This window comes from Macadamia integrifolia, unplaced genomic scaffold (assembly GCF_013358625.1).
Source record: "Macadamia integrifolia cultivar HAES 741 unplaced genomic scaffold, SCU_Mint_v3 scaffold1350, whole genome shotgun sequence".
Lineage (NCBI taxonomy): Eukaryota > Viridiplantae > Streptophyta > Magnoliopsida > Proteales > Proteaceae > Macadamia > Macadamia integrifolia.
In genome coordinates, this window is record NW_024868173.1 from 89,702 (window position 1) to 117,322 (window position 27,621).

The following is a 27,621-nucleotide window of genomic DNA, read 5'->3' on the forward strand; positions in this document are numbered from 1 at the left end:
ATTCACGTTTGAGGGGAAAAATAACAATAAAATTTTGTTTTCTCTGATTCTTTAAATACTAAAGTAGGACCTAAGCCGAATAAGGAACCAAATAAAAACTGAAATTGAACTGAACTAAATCGATTCAGTTTTGAATTCTACATTTTCTATCTCTAATAAAACCACACCCTTATGAGTTAATCAACACCTACAGGGCTGCATATGACATTTTCTTGAATATGTTTCTCGCCTAAATCATCACAAGAAGTAGCGCCAGCAAATCAGCCCAAGTCTCCGTAATTACATCCTCAAATAAAACATTCATAGCCAAAATTCTCAAGTTTCAAAGGAGTTAATGTGGTGGACAATTTAACAAATATCAAAAACTTCTTCCTCCGAAATAGTGCAAATTATTTTCCAGGTCTTTTATCTCGGTAGCCAGCAACCGGAACACAGCTCCAAGCACATTGGTTTGTGATTGTTCTTCCAATTACTTTGAGCAGCAACCAGAACAAAGGGGAAGCATTTAAGCACTGACGCATGCAGAATGCAGAATATTGCCTATGAGGCCAAGGGTTCAGTCCTGGAAAGGGATGCAAAAAGATAGAACAGCAATTCAGAAGCTAAAACTAGAATAGGAAAAGGCTTGAGTAGACCCAAAACTGCAGTAAGTTCATCAGATGCAGTCTGGTTCATTGGGTTTGAGTTGTGAACCAAAAAATCGGAACTAAGCATAATATCATGTATAGTGCATATGCTAACAGAACTCCATGTCAAAATAAGAGACTATCTCTTACCAGTTTAAGTATATTTATTATGAATTAATTTCGGTCTGTGAATCCAAAAAACTGCTCCAATGTTGGGGAGGTGAATACATTAGAAGCAGTACGTTCAGCTCTATTGGGAGATATGTGAAGCTGATACTTGATGAATCTCTGGAAAATAGAGCAGAGAGGGTTAAAAAAACAAAAACAAAAACAAAAACAAAAAACAAAATATATGAACTCATGGCACACATTCTACGAAGTAGTAGAAGAAACAGGTCAATAAAATGAGCATGGATGATGGAAACATACAGCCAACTGAAAGATAATCTCAGGATTTGTGTCAATATGCCAATCTGGTTCTAGTTGTCGAACAAATGACGTCCTGCCATTTTCTATGCTACAGAAGAGAACCTGCAGGTGCATTTTGTATGGGATTAAAAGTCAGCTGCAGCCATACCAAAAGGAAATAAACAAAACCAGGGGGTTGGGGAGGGGGAGAACAACATATCAAAAATAAGATAATAATAATTTCTGAACTTCCATCACAAGTATCAGAGATACAAAAAACAACTAATAACCACCACAAGGAGCAAAACTAGTATTCTCATGCCCAATCAGAATCAATTAATGTCACCAAGTTTGAGGTTAATTCGAATAATTTCCATCGGCGATGCCAAATTTCACCATTTATGGGACCTGTTCTTGGCCTATTTGATTCTGCTTCACACTTAATCTAGAAGGTTAGAATTTTCGAGCAATCTAAGCCACTGACGTTAGTCTAGAGGCGCTACCAAGTGGGAGAAATCGAAGATGCAGTAACAATTTTCCAGGGAGGGAAACTGAGAAGGCTAAGGTGTCAATGATCCTCTTCCACGTAAAAGCTTCACAAAGGATTCACATTTTTTTCTTTGAATAAAGGCTACTCTAAATTTTTTTTTTTTATGCATTTACATATTTGCAAATTCAGATCCTTCCAACAAATGCTTTTCTAAACAAGTGAAAAGATTCTGACAGGTGTTAACTGATTCTTGCAATGCTTCAGACCAAGTAAAACAAAACATTATTAGCATCTCGGAGGAGAATATAAGAGAGTACTAACAAAAAAGGCAACCCTGAGAAAAATTGAAAATTTAATAGCAATTAAGGTTATGAAATAAGGCAGTTTCGAGCATCTGCTATAACAACAAAATAGACATTAATACAACTGAGAATTTGCACAATTGGATGGGGAGGGACATCTGATGGTAAAGACAAACTACAACCATAATTCCACAAGAATCATGACACTAGTAGTTTGAACAATGCCAGATATATCTTTCCAAGATCGCAAGATTAGTACCTTATCTTTAACCAAACCACCAGAAGTGAAAATCCCAGCATTCTCTAACGCCAAAAGAACCTTTTCCTGCATAGTATTGCTCCCCTCATAAATCACCAGGAAAATGACTTCAATATAAGCGAGAATAGAGATGTATAAATCAGTTACTAAACCCTACAATATTCATATTATATAATTCATCATTTGCTTCCCAGTTAGGAGAATCAGCCCTGGGAAAATGAAAGCTAGAAATTCTAATGCAAATAAATACCTAGATATGCTTATCTTTGGCACAAAAACACCCATAATTAACACTCAAAAATCAGTATCATTACACTTACAAATGATAAAACGCTTATGGAGGAAAAAATCTATTTTAAGGATATCAACGCCCTGCATCATTTTAACGTTCATGAAACAATGTTACGGCTCCAAGGATACTATGTGAAAATGTAGGAAAATACTAGCACGCACCCCACTTTCATCATCCAGTATTCTTTCCATGAGGTAAAGATCACATAACTTTGTGATCTCCAGCAACACTTCAAGCACAGAAGACCTCACAGTTGCTTGTTTCTGTTCAAAAAGAGAAGTAGGCAACAAGATAACTCTTTTAGATGATACCGCTTAATGCATAAAAAGACCGATAAAAAAATTTTAAAAGATGAAAGATACAGAAAAAAAGAAAAAAAAGCAAAAAAGAGGAGCACCTGAAGCTCCTCTGGACTACTCTCCTCGAGGATTACACCAAGCAACCGGCATGTAACCTACAAACATGAGGTGAAAATACCATGAAACAGGCTATGTAAATAACATGAGAAGGTAAAACCAAGAATCCCTCCAACAAAAAAAAGTCCAATTTGGTATGTAACCAAAATAACACAACACAGAACTGCATCAGTTAAGCTAACCCAGATTATTTCATTGGTACCAATGAATTAGAGTGGAAATGAAACAAGGAATTTTTAACCCTTTAAGCTTTGAAATGGTTATCCTCGTCTGGAACATACTAGAGCAAACCGGAACAGAAGCAGGGGGGTACTGGAACACTCTCTCCATAAATTGAGAAATAAACAAACTAAGCTTCGGCTAAATTATTTATAGATGTAAGAACGCAATATTACAAGAAACATAAACAAAGTAATCCACCAGTCAGGAGTATACTATATTAGTAAAGATAATCAAATTTTATAATGTGTGTAACATAGTAAATTTGTGAATAATTAAGCAATAATTTGGAATACAAAGAATCCATTCCAAATCCAAATTGGTCTGATAGATCTGTTAGAATTAATGGATAATCAGATTCCGTCATTTGACCCGATGTAGACAATTTTACAGAAGTCTAATCCCAGCCAAAGGAAGTGATCCGATGTTAGATCCCTTCTCTAATTCAAAGGGATGAGCTGCCATCATGATGTCCTACCTGGCAGTCCAAGATTTAACTGGTTCATATCTGTGCTCATCACCCTCTAAGGCAAATTATCTAACAACTATGCAAAATGTACTAGCAAATTCTGGCAGTGTGTACAGTGCCCATACTTGCTTTCTAGGAGGCGAGGAGCCCTTTTTCATTGAACACATTTTTGCTTGAGCTACCTACCCAAAATAAGCCCTAGCTTCTAAACCCCCAGAAAATAAAGGAATTTCAAGCTTGACAGTTCATATTGAGGCCTCACTCAAAGTAGGTATGTTCCCAATGTCCAGGAAGATTAAACAAATTCAGCATCTCATACAGGTTTCAAAATCTAACATATAAAACAACCTGCCATGGCCTTAAAACCGTGGGGCTAATCCACCATGGTGCATGAATGGCTTCAAATCGAGCAAATACATTTCCAAAATGACCTCTCCCCCCCAACCCCCCCCCCCAAAAAAAAAAAACAATGTATGGCCTTAAGAAAAAATTAACATAGCCACACGCTTGGCCATTTGAAGGCCCCACGTCGCCAGTGCCTTAAACAATCACATCTCCCCTCCCCCCCCCCCCCCCCCACCTTCTCATATTCAGGCAGTCTAGCGAATGCATAGATGTAAGATATGTCAACTCAAGATTGAACATTCAATTCAATATAAGATAACTGCAAGAGAACCTGGCAGTACTAGACAAAGTAAGGTAAAAGCAGTGGGCTGTTGAACATAAACTGGCCCAATAGAGCTCACTTGTCTCAGTTACTTGGTTGAACCCATCAATAACTCATACTCCACCTAAATTTAGCAGAAATGCTACAAATTCCCTTTGCGGTAAATTTTTGGTTTCACCGATAAGATGATATTATGTTCACCATAAATTAGCCGAAGGTTTTAATAATGCCTATCATAGTATTCAATCTAGAGGGTCACCGGCCACACATTATCTTATTAGCATCTCTTCTGCTTCAACTCAATATATATAGACAAAACCTAATATCCAAGAAGGATGAAAGCTCACATGATTAATGACTTAATAAATGGGTAGAGGATAGAAAATCAAATACCTTCCTTCCTTCACTCAATTTTTGTCTAACTAATTGCCCAAGTGTCGGCTGAAATAGGAAAAATATAGCATCAAGATTCATCAAAAAATAAGAAAGATGCAATTAAATTACAAAAAACAATAATAACATACCTTTACTGGCAGGAAGAACTCATTAATTACATTTTGAGTTCTTGAATCCTCTAAAGACGAATTCACTCCAGAAGCTGCTAAAACTGCACCAGTATGATTGACTCCCGAACTACTAGGTCTCTGGGTCTGACGTTTGGGTTGTCTTCTTCGTTGTGTGGGGGGAGTTCTCATCAACCTCCAAGTAAAAACTATAGCAATAGTAAGCCCCACAATAACCCCAAACCCAACGCTTCGAGTACTCTGACATCAATTCCAAAGGTAATGAGAAAATCCTATTTATCACAAAATCAATTTGCATGTGATATAGCTTTGGTAAATACAATTGTCAAAATGTATGACTAGGCCTCACCACCCAACAACTGACATCCCCTCCTTTTTTTTTTTTTTTGGGGGGGTGGGGGTGGGGGGGTTGGGGGAGGAGGGTTTGGATGGCAGAATCATGAAGACAGTTTAAAATCCAATATTGAAGTTCCTCAATGGTGAAACCCAGTGGTTAGTACCACTTCAAGAAGCACTGCTATCTGTCGAAAGGCCAGCCATATTAGGACAGTAGCTAAATAGCCCCCAGATATTCACAATGTTTTCAATACTCGATTATCAGGAATGAAAAAGATATCTTTACACTCCAGCATTAACGTGGATTTTCCTTCTCGCCAATCAGTTCCAATAAAAGGTATTTACGAACAAATTGGCGAAAACATTCAACAAGGATGGATTTTCGCCCTTCGAGTAACAAGGTGGATGGAGCTTATAATCAATCAATCCTTTCTCCCGGAATACCCCAATGAAGAGCACATGAATAATCGATCCCAAATCAATCTCCAAACACAGATAACAATAGCTAAAGAAATAAATAATGGACAGATAGATGTTTAAAAATTAATCAGAAAGAAACAACTTATGTAAGTCAAAACTAACAGATCCGCAACCAAATCAACAAAATTCGAACGGAGATAATGAGAACAGGAGCCAAAGTTACCAGATTATTTGGGGAGATCGAGAAGAGATTGGACATCTTAATGGTAAGGTATTCGCCTAATCTCTTGAGCAGCTGAACCAAGTCATCTTTAGATGAATCATCCATGGCGGAACTCCAAACGTAGTCGTCCTTAGCTTTACCGTCTCAGATAAACCCCAAAAACACTCGAATCCGCCATGCTTTCTACTGCAAATTACGCGGGTAAAACTTCTACAACGGAATGGAACTGTTTGTATTTTCTTCTGTTAAGGATAGATTGATGAAAGAGAAGCTGCCGCCGGGTGGAGGAATTTTTGAGCTATAAATTTCTCCGGTTTCTCTCTCTCTCTCTCTCTTTCTCTCTCTCTCTCTCTCTCTCTCTCTTCCCTTTCTTCTTCTTTCGAGCTCGAGAGTCGAGCCTAGAAAAATTGCAGAAAATTAATGCAAAAAGAGGCTCTATCCGGTACGTTGCGAGATACCCATTTAGGTTGTTCTTCCATGGTCAACCATTGTCACGAGACTCCCGACCGTCCAAACTTCAATTTCAAACCTATCCAAACCAATAACACCGAACCCGAACTCGAATACAAAACCTTGGTTTTTTGTTTTTGAGAAATTTATTGTGCCACCATTAAAGAATGCCACTATTAGATAGACATCTCCTGCCTAATACCAAATTATGCTCACACCTCCTACAATCAATCTTTGTTAAGTGAAGCTTTGAAATGACAACGTTACCCTTTTAACTAAAACATATAACCCCATCATATTTTACACTAATAAAAAGACACCTCCTACATAATATCAAATTACGCCTGCACCTTTTACAGTCAGTCTTTGTTGAGTGAGGTTTTGAAATGATGACTTTACCTTTCTGATTAAAACATATAACCCCATCCTATTTTACACTTACCCCTCAATACCTTTCACCTTCATCGTAGATTTAAAATGAGCAAATCCTTTCTCGCCTTGTCCATCTTTATGCTCATCTTTCTCTGACAACTTATAATCAATTTATAACCCGCTAGATCTAAAAACTTAAATACCATCACTTTGGGTGCCAATGCTAGAGATCAAAAACTAAATTGATATGGCAGGCAATGTGAACCCATGAACCACAATGCAGACTATTCAAACTGTTTTGAGAAGCAAATAAGAGTACAAATTCGAAACTGAAAAATATGTAACAAGCGCATGCATGGATACAAAACTAAGGTAGAACCGGTAGACTGAACCAATATTCCCTTCAGTTTGTCCGGTTAAACGAACAATAAATATACTAAATACTTCTTAGTATTCCCTTCAGACATGAAGAAGAAGAAGAATTTTTAAGGGAAGAAGCACATAGGGGTTAGGGTTGAGAAGAAAGAAGATTAAGAGAAGAAACACAGACTTGTCTCAATTAGGAGAAGAAGTAGTGCAGACCTCCTTCTCCCGTCATCACTGGTCGCCGGTTCATAACCATTGTTGTTGCTCTTCACAGAGAGAAATCGCAATGCTCTTCACGGAGAGAAAATGATTTGGGGATGAAGGAGGTCTTTTTTCAATTTGGAGTTAGGGGTAAGGGAGGGTATATTAGGTACTTCACTTTTTATAAGGGTATTTTGGTATTTAGAAAAAGAAATACTAGTTGATACAAGCAATTAAGGTATATTCCGTAACAGAGCCTAATGATAAAGGATGCGAGCATAATTTGGTATTATGCAAGGGGTGCCACTCTAATAGTGACATTCTCTAGGGGGTGGCATTGTAAATTTTTCTTTGTTTTTTGAGAAATATTCTTGTCTCACAAACTCACCATAGCCCATGATTTATCATAGGATCAAAAGACATATCTGCTCCTCGAAAGAATAAAATTTTTTTGTTGCTAAATGGTTTCAACTACTCGTAGCCAAAAAGAAATGGAATAAATCACTTCTCATTTGGGTTCACAAATATCCTTCTTTGTTTTTTTCTTGCTAACGACAGGTATCCAAGCCTTTGGCCTGACTAGTCCCGTGGGCCTATACTGATCCCACAACCGCATGGACCGGATAATACTGGGTTGAATGAAAACCATTCAACTTTCATTGAAAGCAATGAAGAGCACTAAACACCCCCGTGTGAGTGGCCCAAGGTGTGCCTAGTGGGAGTCAAACTCAGAACGTCCGAGTTTACAGCTCGCACCAAGGCCGTTGCTCACCAACTACGCTACCCCCTTGGGTTTACAAATATCCTTCTAGATTTTAGTATTTTCCAAAATAACCTTTGTGATTCCATTTCTTTGGCTGCGAACACAAATTGAAACTACTCAGTTGCAATCCAGGCAACAGCTAAATAATATCCCTCGAAGAACATGTAAAAAAGTTATGAAAATGACAGATGCTAGATTACAACTGAGGTACATAATGTTCAAGAAAATTGTGCCGCCACCTCATGTTTCAAAGGTGAGAGCAGATTCACCTCATATTAATTTGAACTGAGCAAACAACAAAGGAGGGTGCGTTGATGAGCTGAGACCATAGGTTTGTACATAGGAGGACACTAATTTCCCTCATTAGAAGAAAAAAAAAAAAGCGTTACAAAAATGTAAAGTTAAACATTATTTGACACATTGAGACGTCAACTCCAAGTTGGTTGAAGATGAAATAACTTTACTTATTTGCATTTTTAGAATACCAAACTTGTTTTTGCAAAGAAATTAAACCTGACATTTCATAGGTAACAATGGCATCACAGAATGATAAATCGCTTTCAAATTATTTTGAAAATTCTCATTTACACATGACTTAAATTACTTTTGATGTTTACAAAATCCCACTTCACCCATTCGATTCGAGACCCATTTAATATATACCACCTTCTTTTCTTTATTTATTTCATTTCCATTCCTTGGTTAACTATATACCTATATCTCTCCATTTTATGGGACGAAAATAAAGAAAACACTTATCTTATCCATTAAGAATAGGACTTTGGATAAATTTAGCCTAGCTAAGTTGCAACAACAAGAATAAAGAGGATGATGAAAATAATAATCCAGTAGATGAATATCATTCCACTTGTTGAGGTGGTGAAGAGCTTTGTAGGGTGTCTTCCACCGATATTTCAGTCTCATCATCAACAGAGGCAAACATGAGAGCCCTCTCAATTTTTTGACCTACTCCAAACCACATCATTTCCTTCTCCAAATGTAAGCAATAGCTTTCAAAGACCCTTGAACTGACCATAAGGCTAAAATCCAATAGAAACAATAACTCCAATTCAAGCCGGTTTAGTTCAGCATTGCTCACACCACCAACACGAGCATAAAATGCATTATCATAGTGCCTGATACATTTCAAACCCTATAAAATTAGATGAATTGATAATTGAACTCCCTTTTAAGGACCAACTAGATATAATATGTAATGACACTTTTAGTTACATTTGTATCCATTACCACTCACCACGTGGCTTAAATATGGACGTGAAATTGAATCCATGTGATATCAGACCTAGAAATATGTCATTAGCCAAATTTCAGCTCAAAACAAGTATGAGATGGGTGGATAAATAATAAAAAGAAAAATATATATAATTAATCATTGTTACTATAATCCATTATCATTACCGTGAATGACATTCAAGTAAGATGATTTATTAAAATTTAAATGCATTTTAAAGCACATAACATACTTGTTTAAAGTTGAAATTTGATCTATGATAAATGATGTCCTCTATCACAAGAACCCACAACGTCCATCCAAGCTATTCGTCGTTACACTTCCACACCATATACTATAGGTGTACATGCAAGGAGCAACGGTGATGAAAAAACAATTCAATTAGAAATTCCCAACCATCAAATGACAAATGCATGTTTTACTACATATAGCATAGAATGACTTTGATAATGGATGAATTTATAGAAACCCCCCCCCCCCTTCTTTTTTTTTCCTTGATAATTAGGAATCTACCCTCCTTTATTTCATTAAATACACACACTTTCCTTAGTTTTCAGTAACATTATGTATGAACATCCATTCTACCAGTTGACCAACAGATAGAAAGGTAGTTAAATACCTTATACATGACTGGTTGCTTTTATGATATTTGTACCTTTTTAATGGGAGGAGAAGCCCTTTAAGAACTAAGGGTGGAAGGGTTGTATTTGTACACATTGAGTCAAAACTAAGGATACACTTTAAAGCAAGAAAATTAAAAAGAATTGGCTTCAAAATATAAAATTTATTCAGAGAAAGTATACCAAACACAATCTCAAAAAAAAAAAAAAAATCATATTTACTGATTGCTATCAAATTAGAGCTACATTTATTGGTCACTTATTCTTCTTTCTTTGACCGATGGGATTCTTTTTGGAGTAATACATAAACAAACTTGATTCGTTTTGGTTGGTTACCAATTTGGTTTTGATTTTCCATTATAAAACTAATAATGGAATAAAAACAAATAATGAAATGGTTGGACCCACCATTTTTAAGGATCCATTATTAGTAGAAAGTAGAAAGTAAGAAACCCTACTAGCATTACTCTCTTACCCCCACCTCACCCTAAAAGAAAAAAACCTTCAAGCTGGCTCAACAAGCTGATCCAAAAGTAGTTCAATAACCAAACCAGATACAACCTAACCTTCTATATGTATATCCACCAAAAACCCACCTCCCCAATTGCTGCCAAAGAAATCTGGATCATGGACACTGGTAGCTCTCCTACTCCAGAGTCAAGACCTATCTGTCCACAAACCCTAACCTCCTAACAACCTTCCACCCCAGTTTTCATTACAAATTAAAACCCTAAGATACTGAACCAGCAGTTCAAGCTCAATTTAGAACAGAACCCATGCATCAGAGCTTTGTAGATCACGACACCCAACAATTCAACTCCAAGAACTAATCAAGACACAAAGAACCCACTTGATCACCAATTAAACCATCAAAACCCTCTTAAAATACCAATTAACTTTGATCCATAACCCCTCAATAACTTGGCTTCAAATTCACCCCGCTACCCAAACACAATCTCTCAATAACCCACAAAAATTAATCAATCAATCACCTAATTCATTAGCCCCAGACAAAATAAACTGTGTTGTGTGTATCTTGAGAGAGAGAGAGAGAGAGAGAGAGAGAGAGAGAGAGAGATAGAGAGCTTACAAGTCATCAAGCATCTTGGATGCAACCATGACACTAGTAACCAGCAACCTATGGACGTTGAGAGAAACCACAGGCGAGTTAGGATGCCTATGCACCAACCTATCTATATAAACATACCCCACCACGAAGCAAGAAGGGCTGCAATTTGTGTACTTATATATCCTCTCCAAGTACTTTGGTATGCTAATACTCGGTGCTCTTACTCCATGAAAAGCATTCAACCCCTTCCCTCCCGGCGGCGACCTCACCTCACCTTCCACCACCTGTTGTGGTGGTTGTTCCTTCAAGCCACCTCTCTGCACCACCACCAACCCATCATTTCGAGTCACCAGTCTCTCCATAACGAACGAAAGAATCGTCAACACCCTCGGCGTTGTCGACTCCCCATCGTTTGGCTCCGACCGGCTCTTACCCTCTTCGCCGCCACTTAGCATTTACACCATTTTCTTCCACCCGGTTTCTCTCTCTAGGGTGAGTAAAACTACCGGAGAGATAGAGAGAGAAAGAGAGTACAACGTGTCCATGTGTTATCAGTTTAGGGATGGGGTCAGGCACCGGAGATTGACACTTGTTTGTTAGCCTATCAGTAGAGAGAAAGTGAGTGACTGTGAATTAAAGATGGAAAGGCCAAAAGTGGTGGCTGGATATACGGTGTAAGGGCTTTGAACAGAGAATTAGGGTTTAGATTTGATGTTAAAAAATTAGGGGAGATTTGGACCGTTGGATTGGATTTTTATTGGGATTAGGATAAAGATGAGCTGGATTTGGACAGAACGTGCAAGAAAATTATGTCATCTTGGATTGGTAAAACACGTGGGTCTGGAATTCCGACATGTACTTTTCCGTTTTGATCAGATTGAACTTCAAAGTTCCGATATACCAAGCTGCTTTAACTGTAATGACCATTGTGTCCTGGGGTACCACACTACTGGCCTGGAATCCTGGTTCACAGAACCTGGGAATCAATTGAATCGGCCTACGGGTCAACCCTACTTAAAAAAAAAAAAAAAAAAAAAACCTTGTCCGCCAGTGTGGCAGCTGAAACAGGTCATACGGGGATGAAATGATTACCACCCCGTTGATGCTAAAATCCTACCAATATTGATGTTTTTATGCCGACTTTAATTGACCATGCATGTTAGTGGTTTTCTATTATTTCGATGACACAATCAAAAATTTCATAATACCTCTAGGCATTCCTCCATTCTCCTCCACCTATATCTACTTTTGTATTACAGTTGCATATTGATCGTCAAAGTGTTGTTCCAAATGGATGAGAATGTGTTGTTTGTGATGCTTCCTCTAATGATCATAGGAATACTGTTAGAATTGGGTTTGTTCTTAAGGATTCTAAATCTTGTTTCAATGTGGTTGTTGCTTTACCTATCCCTTGGTCGCCTTAAGATATTATTGAAAGCCTTACATTGCGTTCTCTTATTTGATGGACTGTGAATAATTACATCTTTTACTTGATATGCTTTTCTGATTGCATGCAGATGGGCAATGCTATCAATGGCGATTCAAATTCGGCCTCCCTTGAACCCCAAACTATTACTCGAAATATCTCTAAATTAGCCACTCATTTTATGTAGTTTCAAGTCCTTCATTTGCCACGAGATATGATACAACCTACTTATATCCTTGCTACTCGGGCATGTGTTTTTCCCATGTTTGCCTCTTTAGATAGCTCCCTGGTTGATTGTCCCCTTTTTCTCTTTGGAATTATTAATTTTTCTTTGAAAAAAAAAAAAGGGCCATGCATTCGTAAGGGGCCACCTTTGCGACATTGATAATCCTCTCCCAATATTTGATTTCTTATCCCTTCTTTTGAATCAATCACGAGCGTTCTTGAATATTTGTTTTCTAAGTCCAGACATAATCCCATAGTTCTAATAATTTATATTTTTTTCTTCTAAGCTTAGTCTTAGAGCACTAAACACCCCGTGTGAGTGGCCCAAGGTGTACCTAGTGGGAGTTGAACTTAGAACATTCAAATTTACAACTCGTACCAAATTCGTTGCTCACCAACTGCACTCCCCTTCATAGCGCAAAGTATTACCTTAATTTTAGCCTTTTTATTCGACCACTATGTTCTTTATTAAGCTAGGCTGGGTTGACTCAGGTTCTTCCGTATTTAGCAGAAAGTAAAGTGTCTAGCGAGTGGGTCTTCCATTTTTATATGTCATCATCCTTGGGCAAGTGATTTGACTAATTGGTGTCAGTGGAAATATTATTTGGTGCTCTCCATCTCTCCACCAATTGTCAGGCTATTTTAGAGTTTAATCCTATTTCTAATGATGGGTGAAAATGCCCTTTCCACAAATAGTGAGTAAGGTCAATGCAACGGAGGGGTCATTGAAAGATCTGGAGAGTAATTAGGGTCATAGAAAGCTCTGCTTCTATGAGTACTGGATTTTCCAGAAGTATCATGCAGGGATTGCAAAAATCACAGAACAAGGGACACCGGAGAGAAAGTGTGGATGGCAATTGGCCACCTACGGCCACTGGGGAAGGCCTAGGTTGGCCTTGTGTGAAAACCTGGTATCAGAATCCGTATCTATCCCCGCTGATTCAGAATCGATCAAGATCAATGAAAAATCAGCGAAAACATATTCTAACCCTAGTTTCAATACAAGATTCGGCCAAACCGGATCGGCCAGAATCAGCTGATCCAATACCGATTCATGAAACCTGATTCTTGAAAAACCATCTCCTGGTGGAAGGGCTCTCTATGTAATCTGTAGAGAAAAAACCGTACTTTGAAACGCCTTATGGTGCTGTATTATTCACATATTAGTACAACTTATTATTGGAGAATATATCCAAGAATCTGCTATTTACAATGTGAACAGAAATGGAATCCCCACCACAATATCAACAGTTCCCTGGAAGTAAAACCTCGCTCCACTCTCCACATTACCACCCAGAAATATTAACACTAGTTAATAAACCTCGTAGGCGAATAAAAAGAATTTGTCACACACCTGAGGAAGGTGAAACACTTATTTGGAGTCCATCCATCACCTGCTGCATGCCAATATACAAAAACATCAACAACTTTTTCATGTTCAAGTTAAAATCTAATGAACAAGCAAACATTACAACCCCTGAAGAACGAGGAGCATCATCTACATGATTTATAGAAACCTAAAACAGATGTGCTGCCGGAAGTTTATCATAAGACTTGACAAGCAAATTAGAATTTGTCAGTGTTTCAAGCATATAACCAAATTCATCCATGGCATCATAGGATTCTATCCAACAAACAGTTTCAATTATGAAATCTACAAACTACCATTACGGCAAATAATAACAAGCAGATGCACTCCATAACTTACATTCAAGCAGATTACTTTACCTTTAGTCATCCTCACTGTCGTCCTCCAAGTGATTCTCCATCTTCAGGCTCTCTTTATTGTTATTTACAAACTCGAGGTTGGTATCCATCTTCAGGATCTCTCTATTATTTACAAACTCGGGCCGAGTCTTCATTTTGGGGCTGTCATTATTACTTACAAAGCCCTCAGTTGATTCCAATAAAGTCCGGCGACCACCCCAACCATTTTCTTCAATGCCACTCTGATGTTCCCCCACCACAGTGCCAACTTCAGACATACAGTCAATAGAGCTACAACTGCTTCTGCATGAAAGCCTCCCATCTTCAGACAGTCCAGACCTTTGATGAGGTGAACAGTTTCGCTTGTTATCTACAGCAGGCATCCTGAATTAAGGAAAAAAACACAGTTTACATACTCATGTAACTGTAGACTGTCAACATGCTTAAATGGAAACTCTCGCTATCAAAAAGCTAAGATGGCTGATACACCAAGATGATCAATCCCCTCAACAAAGAAAGAAAAGAAAGCATGCCTGTTAACCATTTCAGATGTTGATGTCTGAAACAAATCATAATTAAATGCTCTCTAACTTCTAGTAAATGCCGAGTTGGAAAAAATTGGATGCAGACAACAGCGAGGTCGAGGCAGCAAAAATAAGGGATTATAAGAAAACTGAAAGCCAAAGGTAGAAAGAATGATATAAAGGAATCAGCTTTTCAACTCGACTCTAATGTTACTGGATTCCATGAATTATGGCAGAACCAATTCTCATCTTCTGTTTGTTCCAATGTGGGACAAATTCATGTCAGATTGAATAACAAGCAGAATTGTCATCAGATGAATTATGAGTAATACAAAGCATCTCCAAAAACACAAGAACAAACACAGAGCCTAAAGAATGATATAAAGGAATCAGCTTTTCAACTCGACTCTAATGTTGCTGGATTCCATGAATTATGGCAGAACCAATTCTCATCTTCTGTTTGTTCCAATGTGGGACAAATTCATGTCAGATTGAATAACAAGCAGAATTGTCATCAGATGAATCATGAGTAATACAAAGCATCTCCAAAAACACAAGAACAAACACAGAGCCTAGATCAAGTAAAGAAAACATCATACATAGATATCAAACATAAGAGAAAACATCATAGATAGATAACAAACATAAGGCTGTGTTTGGTAGCAGCCTAAGAGAATGGCAGTGCACCTTGGCTGTTGATATTTTGGAGTCTGAAGATTGTCAAACACTGGAACCAGATCTTTTGATCTTGCTTCAATCATGCGAGCTGGAATTTTTTCAATCTCAATTTCCCCTCCTGAAGAATTTTTCCCTACTATCTTCATGTCATCCATCATCATCAGCTGAAAGTATATCTGACAAACAATTATAAGAGCTAAGAATACAAATTGCAGATATCTGTATGGTCAAAGAACCAGCAAAGACAAAGTGTAGAAAAGTTTCTATCTATCATCAGCATCACAAGAAAATACCTCAGATTTTGCCCACAGAGGAATTTGAGCTTGATGCATCTGCAGTTCAGCTTCTGAGATATACAAATGATTTCTTTCCTCAGCATTGATCTTCGCTTTAGTCAGAGCATGCCCTTCAGAAGGATAACTAAGATTCATCCTCTTTGTTCCCTCAGGGAAAATTTTTCTGCCATAACCCTGTTCACCATAAATGTCAAGATTATCTTCTCGATCTCTTCGAGTTTGTCTTTGACATATATCCCACTTCTGCAGTGCTTCCACAACCAACCTCACATCACTATCTGGAGATGATTCATAAGGAGTGCTCAATCCTGGCAAAACCATCCCGGACTCTGGCCCATTAGATAGACGCAACACATATTGTATCACGCAACCAGAAGGAGAGAACACCAGAAGATGATACTTAGTGGTCAGTGACCTGTTGTCCGAATACAAATCATTTCCTTTGCAGTTGTGGAAGGCAGAAGCAATAGCCCCAGAAAGGGAACTGGCCCTGCCAGTCGCAGCTGCAGCAGCACCACTCACAGTGCCTTTCCACCCATTATTCCCATTCTTTATTCTGCTAACAACTGTCAATGTAACAGGGGGACCAGATGCACAGAAGCTCTGTTGATTGAGCTTTGATGGTCCTGAATTTGATGGCCAACGAACTGCTATCTTAGTCATCACACCCAGGCCATTGTTGCCATTAATGAGACCAGAACCAGTAGACTGAAGGTTTACGGATCCTCCTGAAGGAGATATTGCAAATAAGTGACTCGTTCCCCTTGAGGAACTTATCATAATCCAGTGGCTGTCCTCACTGAAACTGATGTCCTGTATAATCTAATAACAAAATGGAAGAATAAAGTAGTACCAGAGAAATGGCAATAACTATCTGATCAAAAAATAAAACAATATCATACTATTACCGCATTGGTGAAACCACGTTGCAGCCGGTAAAGATGCACATAAGAACCACCAGTATCAGATCCAGATGAATTTCCTGCAAGTGGAGGTATTATACGGAAGACATTGATGTTGTGACCTTGAACTGAAGCAGTCACCAACAGGATTCCACTATGATCAAAGCACAATGAAGAAATAGGACTCCTGTGTGCTCTAAACTGGGTTACAACAGATTTAGAGACAATATCCCTGACAATTACCTGCAAGAGTCAAGATAATTCTATCAACAAAGAACAAATACAGTTACATTGAGGATTTATCATAACAGCACTTGTTTTCTTCACAGAAAAATGTAGGCCAAGGAGGGTAAAATTATGCTTTAGATTGAGAAGATCTGAATCAATTTTGAGATACAATAGGGTAAAATCTTGAGTTAACAAACAGTGGATTTGCTTGAAATGATGGGAAACATGTTAAACGCACAAACATCCAAATATTACATCCAGCAGTAGATTCAGTGGAACAAATCAAGTGAATTATAACAAGAACAATGTATATAAGCATAGCTTGCAAGAGTAAGCAATAACACATGATAATAACATTGAGAGAAAAGCATACCATTCCAATGTTATCTGTATCTAGTGAATGGCCATTGACAGTGCCATTGTTCTTCCAGCCCGGACTTCCAGGTTTCAGAGAATTACTGCCATCTGGCAGAAGTTCAGAGCAATACCTTGACAGCTTCTTGTATCCCATATCTCCAAGAGTCACTATACCAGCAGCAAGTTGCTTGCTAGATTCTTTTGCATAATGTGCCACAAGGCTGCCATCTGAAGAACCAGAGAAACTTGCAGCAGGTGTGAGATGTTGTGGACTAACACGACCTGTATTTGAAACTAAAACAGGACTTCCACTATAAGCCAACCACCTGGGACCCACTGCAAGCGGTCCATAGCCGATACCACCAGAACCAATACTACCCGAAACTATAGGACATGTAACAATAGTGTATTCTCTCTCCAATGTTACAGCATCAAAACAATGTACCTGCAAAAAAATGAAAAGAGAACAGGAAAATGGAAGCCTATTTTCAGTCTCTGTTTGGGCAAAGATATCACTAAATGAGAAGCACATACAAGTAATATACCTGAGATGCCTGAGAAATTGCTACAACTCGAGGACTGCACCTTACTGAGTAAACAGCAGATCTGAACTTCAGAATATGTACATAAGATTGAGACCTCAAGGAATAAAACCGAACAATTGTGGGAACAATGTTGCCATTTGCAGATTCTTGGCAAGTAGTAACATTCCCATTCCCATTCCCATTGCAGTGGAATGCCAAACCATCCTGGTTATTACCACCCCCTGAAAGCATTCCATCTCCAACAACAACCAGCAATGGACGATCATCTACAAACTTGTCTTCTGATCCCTTTGATCCAATTGGCTTTGGTTGCATTTGCAAAAAAGAAACAGGCCCATCATGCCTGGATACAAGCTCAAGCACATTATTAGCTTCCTCAACATCCCAAACTTGGAAACCAGATCGATAACCCAGCAAGAGAACTTGACGGATGATGTCACCATCGCATTCTAGCTTGTCAAACCCCGCCCATTGCACCTTTTTTCATACATATGGAAGAAAAAATTACTGAAAGGCTTCAGATTGAATTCTACTTAATTCTAAAGAAAACTACAAATGAGAGAATATATAGCAAAAAGCACAGAAATTTTAACAACGAAACATCATAAAAAAAAAGGTAAAGAAATTTTAACAAATAATTCTCAGCAATAAACAAAAGGTAATGAACAAAGTATAAAATACAAATGAGCAACAAAATATTCTAGGCGTTCCCAACATTGTAATACTAATGCAAGAAATCAATGGTTTCCAAATCAGATAACCCCACTACATCCATGGCTCAGATTATAATGGCAGCGCCGCTTTCTTACCCATTTCTAACCATTCAAAGCAAAGAAATGAGTAGTACTGAGTAGAATTTTGAACATAGCTTATAGAAGCTTCTACCCAAAAGTACCCTAAATGAGTTAAATTCAAACATACATTCTGGAGTGATTTTAAGATCACTAAAACTCAAAGATAAACAAAATTCTGAGCCCTTAACAGAAGAAATTTATTTACTTAAATAAAGAAAACATTTTCCAGCATACCTGCCCTCTATGACTCCTGAAGGATGATTCCCAGCTTAGGGCGCTAGGCTCAACCCAAACACAACTCTTATTAGGTTTTAAGTCTGATCAAAGGTCAGATTTAACAGGTAAAACATGTCTGAGAAATATAATGTGATCCTGATGGCTGGATTTCCACTTATGGAAGAATAGTTTTATTAGTAGGATTGAACAATACTGCACAATCAATGGCTTAGTCTAATCTTTCAAATCAGACTTATCAAGGTGCAACAATCAGTGAAAAATGGACTAACAGAAACCAGCAATTGAAAGCAATATCTAAGATCAAGGAAAACAGAATTTTGGAAAGCAGAGTAGCAGTAGGATTCTAGAACTTGATGGAGAAAACCGAGTAACAGAAACTGTTTTAGGTCCAGAATCTTAAACAGAAACCAGAACTAGGAAATAAAAACCAGACTGGTGTCTAAGCAATTCTAGGCTTTGGACAGGGAAAAAATCAAGAAGACACCAAAAAAGCATCCCCTCAGATACCAAGCAGTAAGCACCCTTACAGCAAAGAGAACCTGAAATGCCTAGACGACGCTTTGACAACTATGCTAAAAATACAAAACAGATTCTGAAATCCCGGAGTTGAATAAACCTAGTTGCAGTAGGAATTAAGTTTCAATTGAAAATATCAGTTTCTTAAACCAGAACTAGGATGAGATTAGGAACAGAAATTCTGAAGACTATATTGATGACAACCAGCATGTTATTTATGTAAATAGATCAGAAATTAAGATAAAAAGTAAGTTAACTAATTGCAGGATAGGGAAAGAATGCAGAACTGGCCTAGATCGATGGAGAAGAAAGATGTTATCACGGAGTCCCACCTGATTTGAAGGGCTGAAATCCCACCAGTAGCCCAACCTGGAATCCCGCCAGGGTTCACTACTGAATCTCACAGCAGTTAAACACTCTTGAATCCCACAAGAGTAAATACAGCTGAATCCCACATATCAGAATCAGATGCAATAGCCGATTTCGTTCCACTAAAAAATCACAAGGAAGGGCCTAGCCCTTTACATGTACTTAAGACTTGTGTCAGATTGATACATATGGTCCTAGTAAAGCTGAAACCAATAGGATTCAACCCTGGACAGAACATGAAAAGAAACACAAAAACAGAATAAAAAATCCTCCCTATCGCAGGCTAATAGGAGGATATTTAAACCAACTACGAAACTGAAAATTAGAAAGAAACAGAATATAATCAGATCTGGAACTTATAAATATTAATCCAGCCTCAGTAAACAATGGATTAATAAATAAAATAAGAAAAAAAAAAAGGCAAAGAAACCCCCAGAATTCTTGTTTTGTGGAAACCAGAAAAAACTCCAAACCACATGTTCAGGTTTCAACCAAAAACTATTTCAATGATGAATCACAGGCTAGTTTTTGGACATGTTCTTCTTCCTGCAGGTGTACCGAACTGGTACCTTGAATCCACATCAGGAGGACCAGGACTCTTCTTCCTAATTCCTGCAGAGCCTTTTTTCTTTAGTACAAGAGATTCTATTATAGATTTTAAACTCAAAGGATCTCTTTATCAGAGATAAATTCAACCACAAAGATGCGACACAAATGATCCAGAACATCTTTGTAATGCAAAGAGTTGCTCTCTTCTTGGGAAATTCCTCATTGCACAAAAAACCAACAGTCAAAAAAAAAAAAGGAAGTGGAAGAAGAAGAGGAAGGACAAAGATCAACCATGCAGAAATGCCGAGGCAGGCATCAGACTTTGAAACCCTAGGATTGGTCCAATAGCATTTAACAGAAATTCATTGATATGGTGAAGAAATATATAACGAGGAAAAAGTAAATATAAGACTATTTAAAGCAATAGTTTCTCTAATTATGAAGAAAGTCCCTAATACCAGGTCACGATGAATGTACCATTCACAACCTCAGTGCTTGCAACTATCGGAACAACAAAAATAGAAATAATATTGATGATGACAAAAAACAACAAAAAGCCAAGACTATGATAACAATAAATGCCATGAATATAAGACAATGGGTCCAGTGTCTTTGGTACAGATTTTAATATAAATCAACTATAATACCAAATGACTAGAACTAACTAATTAAGTTTCCCATAAACATTAAAATATAGTGTTAATTAGACTATAAATCCATAAATAACTTAGTATTTTAGCTATATCACATTCATAAATTATCAAATTCCCTCAACGAATCCAAAATTACAGCATTTTCCCAAAAAAAAATATCAGGATTTAGAAAGAGATCAATTCAATAGAATTACTCCCAAGTATCAATTATCATAAATTACTTAGGTGTCTTGCCAGAAAAATTTACAACATTTTTGGATTTCAGTTTCAATGGTTGATGGTTAAAATTAGGGAGAGATTGTGGTTTCTACTTCTGCACAGACAAGGGAAAGAGAGGACTTATAAATGAAAATGGCTTGTGGTGACATAAGAGAGAGGGTCTTAGAAGTCGATTGTTAATGAACTAAATAGGGTTTATGGAGATCAATGGTCGTAGATGGGTTATGACTTATGATGTCACAAAACAGATGATGAATAAAAAACCTAATCAGATATAATGCGTCAGAGATTGCCAGGGCACTTGTAAAAGCTCCGTAAGATGCAAAATTACCTTACTTAAGCCCACTACAAGCCAAAATGCAACAATGACTAAGGCCCACAAGCCCACTTTCAAATAATTATATACAAAAAATCAATTAAAACCCTATAAATTGTCAAATGAACACTCTTCAGAATCATTTTCAGGGTGTTCATAGGTTCATGGGGAGTTGGGAACTTCTAGCCCATTGTCATTAGTGTCCAGGCTCATTCATCTCTTCCCAATTTCAGATTATGTATTAGGTTTCGTAAAATATTTTTCTACTCATCCAAATCTATCTGTTATCCATTATATAAAAATAAATAAAGAGAGAGATAGGAATACTCTTCAAAATCTTCAAGACACTTCAACATGAACTCAAAGCCTAATAATGCTCTTCACAGGTCCCACCAAAAATAAAAAGACAAACTGTTAATAACAAGCAGACAAATAAGCCTAATTAAATTGTAATGCTTAATTGGGAAAAGCCCATGGCACCTTCTCTCATCCAAATCTGATGTAAAACTGGAATCACAAGTGACCCTAGTCCCAGGCAGGATCTGTAATTCTGGTTGAATGGAGAAGATTTCGATTACTCCCAAACCACAACTCAGATGAAGCTGAATTTTGGATCGAAGATCCTTTATGAGGGAGTAAACCATCCAAATTTGAGAAAATTCTGCCCGCTGAATTGAGAGAGATGCTGGTTGCAAGAAGGAAACTTTTGGTGATTCTTCAAGAACTAGGAGTAGAAGCGTCAGATGATCCTCAAACTTGGATCAAGTGGTCGTTCTAAGGTCTCCAACAAACCCTCAAAATCCTGCAGCAATCAGAGACCTAGTTTGGGAGATACGCACTTGAACATTCTTCCCGAGAAAACCCCGTCACTGAAAGTCGATAGGCTCTGAGTGCATAGTCTGATCAGCCATCTTAAAGGGTTTCAAGTCTTCAAACAATCTTGTAATAGCTCTCAAACACTCTATCAAGTTGGAATAAAGAATAAAATAAAAGAGACAAGAATTCGAAGGAGGGTTGAGAGGAGGGAAGAAGAAGGTTAGGTTTTGGGCATCTCATCTAACTGTATCCCATAGCAAAACAGCATAAGCCATCTTAATTCAACTCTTCATTAACTTGTTAAATCGATTACAATGGTCTCACTTCTATAGTTTAGGCACAGCCTTACAATTAGAAATAAACCAAACATAGTTGTCACGGTGCCAAGGCGAACCAAGGCGGTGGAGGGTTGTCTAAGCGCTTAGGCGAGAAAGCGTCCGCCATAAGGCGAACTAGGCGAACAAGTGTTATTTTTTATTTTTTCAATTTTCTAACATTATTTAGCAAGTTATATATACCTTGTATCATAAAAAATCAAGATTAAGCCACATCAAGTCATTAAAAATCAACATTTAGCCACATCAAATCATAAAAAATTAACATTAAGTCATATTAAGTTATAAAAAATCAACATTTAGAAAAATGCTCTAATTCTATAATAAGTTTGACTGGTCAAATGATTTTATTTTTACATGAGACTTTTTGTATTAGTTATAATATAAAACCAGCTTTCTAACAAGTCTAAGATTACTTAAATCTGAGTTGCAATGACAAAGTAATGCTTTAGTCAAACTTATTTTTAAGTGCGCGAATACTGTTAAAATCGCCTAAATGAAAATAATTTTATGAATATCAAAACAAAATATTTTTTTACCGGACTTTTGGTTTTTAGCAATGTTTTAACATGATAGAATTTATAAAATTTTCATAATTGAGAAAACCCTAGCATTTAAAAGTTGAAAATCGTCCATATAACCAAAATCCAGTTTTTGTTCTTGGACTGGGGGGTTGACTTTTTATCCTTTTGGAATTTGATTTTTAAACTATTTTTATTGAATTCAAATAGGGGGTATTTGCTTATTTATGAATAATATCTTAAGTAAATGAACATTTACTTGAATGATATTTGGCATAAATAAATGCCGAAATAGAAGGCAACATGCAGTGCAACAAGGCGGCTGTCGCCTAAGCCCCAGGCAAACCGCCTGGACGCCTAGGCGTCGCCTATGACAACTATGAAACCAAATAAGAAACTAACATGAAAAAGGAAACTAGTAGCTTCTGGCAATTAACTATTGATGTGTACTCTAAGAAAACATAAAAAGGCAATATTAGGGACCTTCTAGAAGGCTACTTGACTTGTCCAACTTGACTTTTGCCAGGTCAAACACAAGAATACAAAAACCAGCTGTATGGAGAAATCGCAGGGCACAACTTGAAGCTTCTGGACAGCTGCTGCTAGGCTGGTTCAATGGCACCTTGGAAGCTCTTCTAGAAGACCAAAATAGAAAGTAAAATAAGGACTAAACATGGGGCTACTATGCTGGTATGATGGCTGCAAAGATGGACCAGCATAAGACCAAAATTGGGGCCGCTAGCTGGCTGGTTCGATGGGATAGGATTGGGCCAGTATTGGACCAGCTTTGCACCTTCTTTTTGGTAGCTCGACCTACATCACAATCCTTCAAATCCATACTTTTTAGCTACTATCCTTCCCCATATATGCTCCTTCTCCCCAAGCCACCAGAGCATATTCCTAACAAAGGCCTCGTCCCCTCTCAGAATCAATTCCAGGAAATTTGCAACCAGTGCTTGGACAGGGTATAAAGACACAAACTAGATTAGCCATTCCAAAAGAGCAATTCTAAGTAAAATGCAGCTTCCCATTAATACCTATCAAGTATTAGGTAGAATCCATCCATGCAGTAATTTGCTCAAAAGAACCATGATATCGGCGGCTATTATCATAAATTTACATCTTCCCACCAGGATGATTCAGTTCTGTGGCTTCTGCCACTGTCTTTGCTTCTAGCATCTCCATTGAACTTCCATATGCATTAAGTAGATCCAAATCTTTAAGCAATGCACAATCAAACTATGCATAAGAAAATAGAGGACACTGTTTCACTTAAAGGTGCAAAAACAAAGAAACTGAGAACTAAAACCGCCTGAAACTGTAAGGTGCGCTTACATTGGCACCAGAGCATAACGTAACATGTTCATCAGACCATAAGTAGTGCATCTCAACACTAAGTCACTTGCACCTTTGGGACCTAAATGAAATATTTAATAAATTTCCTAGAATGTTCATTAAAGTTGCAATGTTTCTTTCTTTTAAGTCATGCAAATTATGCTAGCAAACAATTGTCAGCAATCCCTTGAACCAGAAACTAGAAAGTAGTTTCTTCCAATCAAATTCAGAAAAGCATGCAACTGTTAGTTTCTTCCAAGACAATCCATGATCCAACCCCAAGGGGGTAACTCCAGTGGAAGGACTAATACCTCACAATTAAGAGATCATGAGTTCAACTCTCCTTGGAGCCTACCTATACAAAAAAAACCCATGATCTAGATGAAACGATGATTTGGGAATTTCCAATTTTCCTTTGAGAAAATTACAAGTGAAACTAGTTAAAAACTTAGAAGTACGCTAAATAGAGAAGCAAAATTTCCATTTTATCTTCCCATCCCCAACCCCCCCCCCCACACACACACAATAAAGTCATAAATCTAAGACCAAACAACTGTTCAAGGAGAATCAACTAAGGATATTATTGGGATGTTGTGGGTGGAAAGAATTATAATTTAGTAACTTTATAAGCCAAAGAGATGGAATACCTCTGTGACAATACTTTCCAAAGAAAATTAAGTACCAAAAGGGAAAAGAGACATTATAGAATTGATGGTGCAAAGCATAGACTACTTTTCAACAAAACAGGCCAAGTATTATGAAGACAGCATGGATATGACACAAAACACAACATTTACTGCTCAAAAGCTAAGTGTAGATTCACAACTTACGTTACAAGGTTAAGGAAACATCGGTCTTGACCCATCATCAAGAAAGCTTGATGATGTAAACATATGCACGGCATTTTTATAGCTATTTAATTGAATACAACATCTCAGCCTTTTCCAAACTAAAAAGGATCAGCTAATGGATCCTTGCCCTCCAAAAAACTCTATCCGAGGTCATACTAGAGTCAACACCTAAACTTTGCATGTCTTTCCTTACTACTTCTCTTATGGTCATTTTAGACTTGCCCCTAGCTCTTTTAAATCCTTCCATCTGAATGTGATTACTCCTCCATCTTAAGGCCTCCGTTGAACTTAGCCATACCACCTCAAACGAATTTCTCATATCTCATCCTAAATCAAGGCAACTCCCAAATGAGTTCTAATATGGTCATTCCTTACTTTATCCTTCCTAGTTTTTCCACACATCCATCTCAACATTCTCATCTCTGCTACACTAAGTTTATTTATATTACGCTTCTTAATTGCCCATCATTCCACCCCATACCCGATCTTACGACTATTATATAGAATTTTCCGTTAAGCTTTACAAGAATACGCCAATCACACAACACCCCAGATGCACCTCTCCACTTCATTCATCCTACTTTAATTCTCTGAACAGCATCATCCTCTATATCACATTCTTTGTTTATGGTCGACCCCAGATATCTAAAATAATCACTTTGAGGTATCTCTCTCTTCCCAAATTTTACAATTTCATTATCCGTCTTATTGTAACTAAAGTTGCACATTTGCAACCATACTCCGTCTTCATTCTACTTATCTTAAAACCTCTTGATTCCAAGGTCGATCTCCCTCACTCCAACTTAGAGTTAATCCCTGCTATTATCTCATCCATTAAAACAACATCATCTGCAAAAAACATACACCACATAACCTCATCCTGAATGCTCCTAGTTAAATCATCCATGATATCTTTTTTATTGACTCTAATTGCTAAAGTCGATGGCTAGTCTAACTTGCCAGAAAAAATAAATAAATAGAACGGGAGTTGTGGAAAAGAACGAAGGCAATGGAAAAAGAAATGCTCCTAATACTACTAGCATGCCTAAACCAATCTTAGCTGGTAACAACAGATTTTAGCAAATAAAATTCATGCACGGGACAACTACAGCCACTATAGGAGGATTTACATTTTTCCACTGACACATATTCTCTCCTACAGGACTATATTTTATCAACATGATCTAATGAAAGTTAACCATTAAACAGTCGGTTTCCGTTTCACTTTTCCAGTAAAAGTCCATGCTATAAACATTCATATTATGACAATGACTTAAAAAAAAAAAAAAAGAAAGAAAGAGTTCAGAGCTGCTGGAACTGAGTCGAGAATATATCCGCCAAGTTCAGTCCTAACGGGCGTAACTGTGAAAGCATCTTTGAGGGTACATAAGACTACTACTTCCGAAGTCATTGCCTCATTACTCCTATCTCTCAAGTATATCAAAACAAGATTTTGAAAAATCAACCAATTCAAACGAAAATGGTACCTGATCACGGCTGGCATCGTCATCTCTATCCACAATCGAAGACGCAACCGACGCACCAGCTGATCGAACTGTGGAAGCAACAGTGGAGGCTCCCGAGGAGACAATCCTCCAGTAACTAGAGATCGTACGGAAAGAGTTCGGAATGAACCCATTACTCCGCCCCGACCTCGGAACTACTCCCTGCGGTTTCTGGCCATCATTCCTCATCCCCAATATCCACAGAAGAAAAGAATAAAACTGCAAAAAGAGGAAAACTCTCTTTTTCTCCAAACTCTGCCCTAATCATAACAGCAGTTTGTTTCTTTCAGACTCAAAAGAAACCAACCCCACCTTCCCAATTTCAAGTCACCACTATTTCCATCTCCTTTTCCTTCCTCGAATAATTCAAAAGTCGAAAACCACAAAACTATCCGAAACAATACAAAACCTTTTCGACCTTCGTCGCCTTCTTCCTCAATTCAGCAAACAAACAACAAGAAGTAATTCGTCCCGAAACCCTAAAAAAAATCGGACTTTCTTCCCTTCTGGTTTTTATCAACAGAAAAATCGATTAAAGCTCTTTGTCCGTGACTTCGTCCTGCTTGATCCACTTCTCGAAAATAAAAATTCCTCCTCGTCTTCAAAAAACACTCAAAATATGAAAGAATCACTTCAATTAAAAAGAATACAGAAAGAATTTTTTTTTCACTGAAAATCAGAACTCCAGAATCGACTTTAAAACGGATTCAAAAGAGATAAGACGGATTATGGAAATTTAGCTGAACAACTGAGATGAAATCGTTGATTAAAGCTGTTTTGAGATCGGAGAAAACCAGGTATAGATCTAAGAACAGTGGTTCTTGAGGGGAGGGTTCAGGTGGGAAGAAGAGAGAGGAATGGATCGCTAATGATCGGATAATGAAATGATGACTCTAAATTTACGTCTCAATCTCTCTCTTCGTTTTCTTCTTTCTTTTCTTTTCTAATTTTCCCCTCTTGCCTTTGTTTCCTT

At 37.6% G+C, this 27,621-nt stretch overlaps 3 protein-coding genes across 5 annotated transcripts; all 3 read right to left on the reverse strand.

Annotated features, from left to right (window-relative positions):
• Positions 1–84: 84 nt before the first annotated feature.
• LOC122063539 (peroxisome biogenesis protein 22-like) lies at positions 85–6,058 on the reverse strand. Its single transcript, XM_042627235.1, has 9 exons — positions 5,652–6,058; positions 4,673–4,912; positions 4,542–4,589; positions 2,775–2,831; positions 2,539–2,640; positions 2,086–2,151; positions 1,056–1,157; positions 777–914; positions 85–562 (listed from the first exon to the last, which is right to left on the reverse strand). Exons 1-8 carry the CDS (start codon positions 5,754–5,756, stop codon positions 801–803), a joined length of 834 nt encoding a protein of 277 aa, XP_042483169.1. The 5' UTR covers positions 5,757–6,058; the 3' UTR covers positions 85–562; positions 777–800.
• Positions 6,059–8,546: 2,488 nt separating this feature from the next.
• On the reverse strand, positions 8,547–11,395 carry LOC122063533 (cyclin-U1-1). Its single transcript, XM_042627229.1, has 2 exons — positions 10,766–11,395; positions 8,547–8,939 (listed from the first exon to the last, which is right to left on the reverse strand). The coding sequence occupies exons 1-2, from the start codon at positions 11,197–11,199 to the stop codon at positions 8,663–8,665; spliced, it is 711 nt and encodes a 236-aa protein (XP_042483163.1). The 5' UTR covers positions 11,200–11,395; the 3' UTR covers positions 8,547–8,662.
• A 2,125-nt stretch (positions 11,396–13,520) lies between these two features.
• LOC122063541 (autophagy-related protein 18f-like) lies at positions 13,521–27,621 on the reverse strand. Of its 3 annotated transcripts, none has more exons than XM_042627238.1 (8): positions 26,631–27,621; positions 17,633–18,109; positions 17,104–17,532; positions 16,509–16,745; positions 15,598–16,422; positions 15,314–15,468; positions 14,124–14,486; positions 13,521–13,792 (listed from the first exon to the last, which is right to left on the reverse strand). In XM_042627238.1, exons 1-7 carry the CDS (start codon positions 26,835–26,837, stop codon positions 14,126–14,128), a joined length of 2,691 nt encoding a protein of 896 aa, XP_042483172.1. In that variant the 5' UTR covers positions 26,838–27,621; the 3' UTR covers positions 13,521–13,792; positions 14,124–14,125. The 3 variants fall into 3 exon arrangements, with proteins under 3 accessions (XP_042483172.1, XP_042483170.1, XP_042483171.1); XM_042627236.1 differs by having other exon boundaries at positions 15,314–15,480; XM_042627237.1 differs by having other exon boundaries at positions 13,521–13,789; positions 15,314–15,480; positions 26,631–27,620.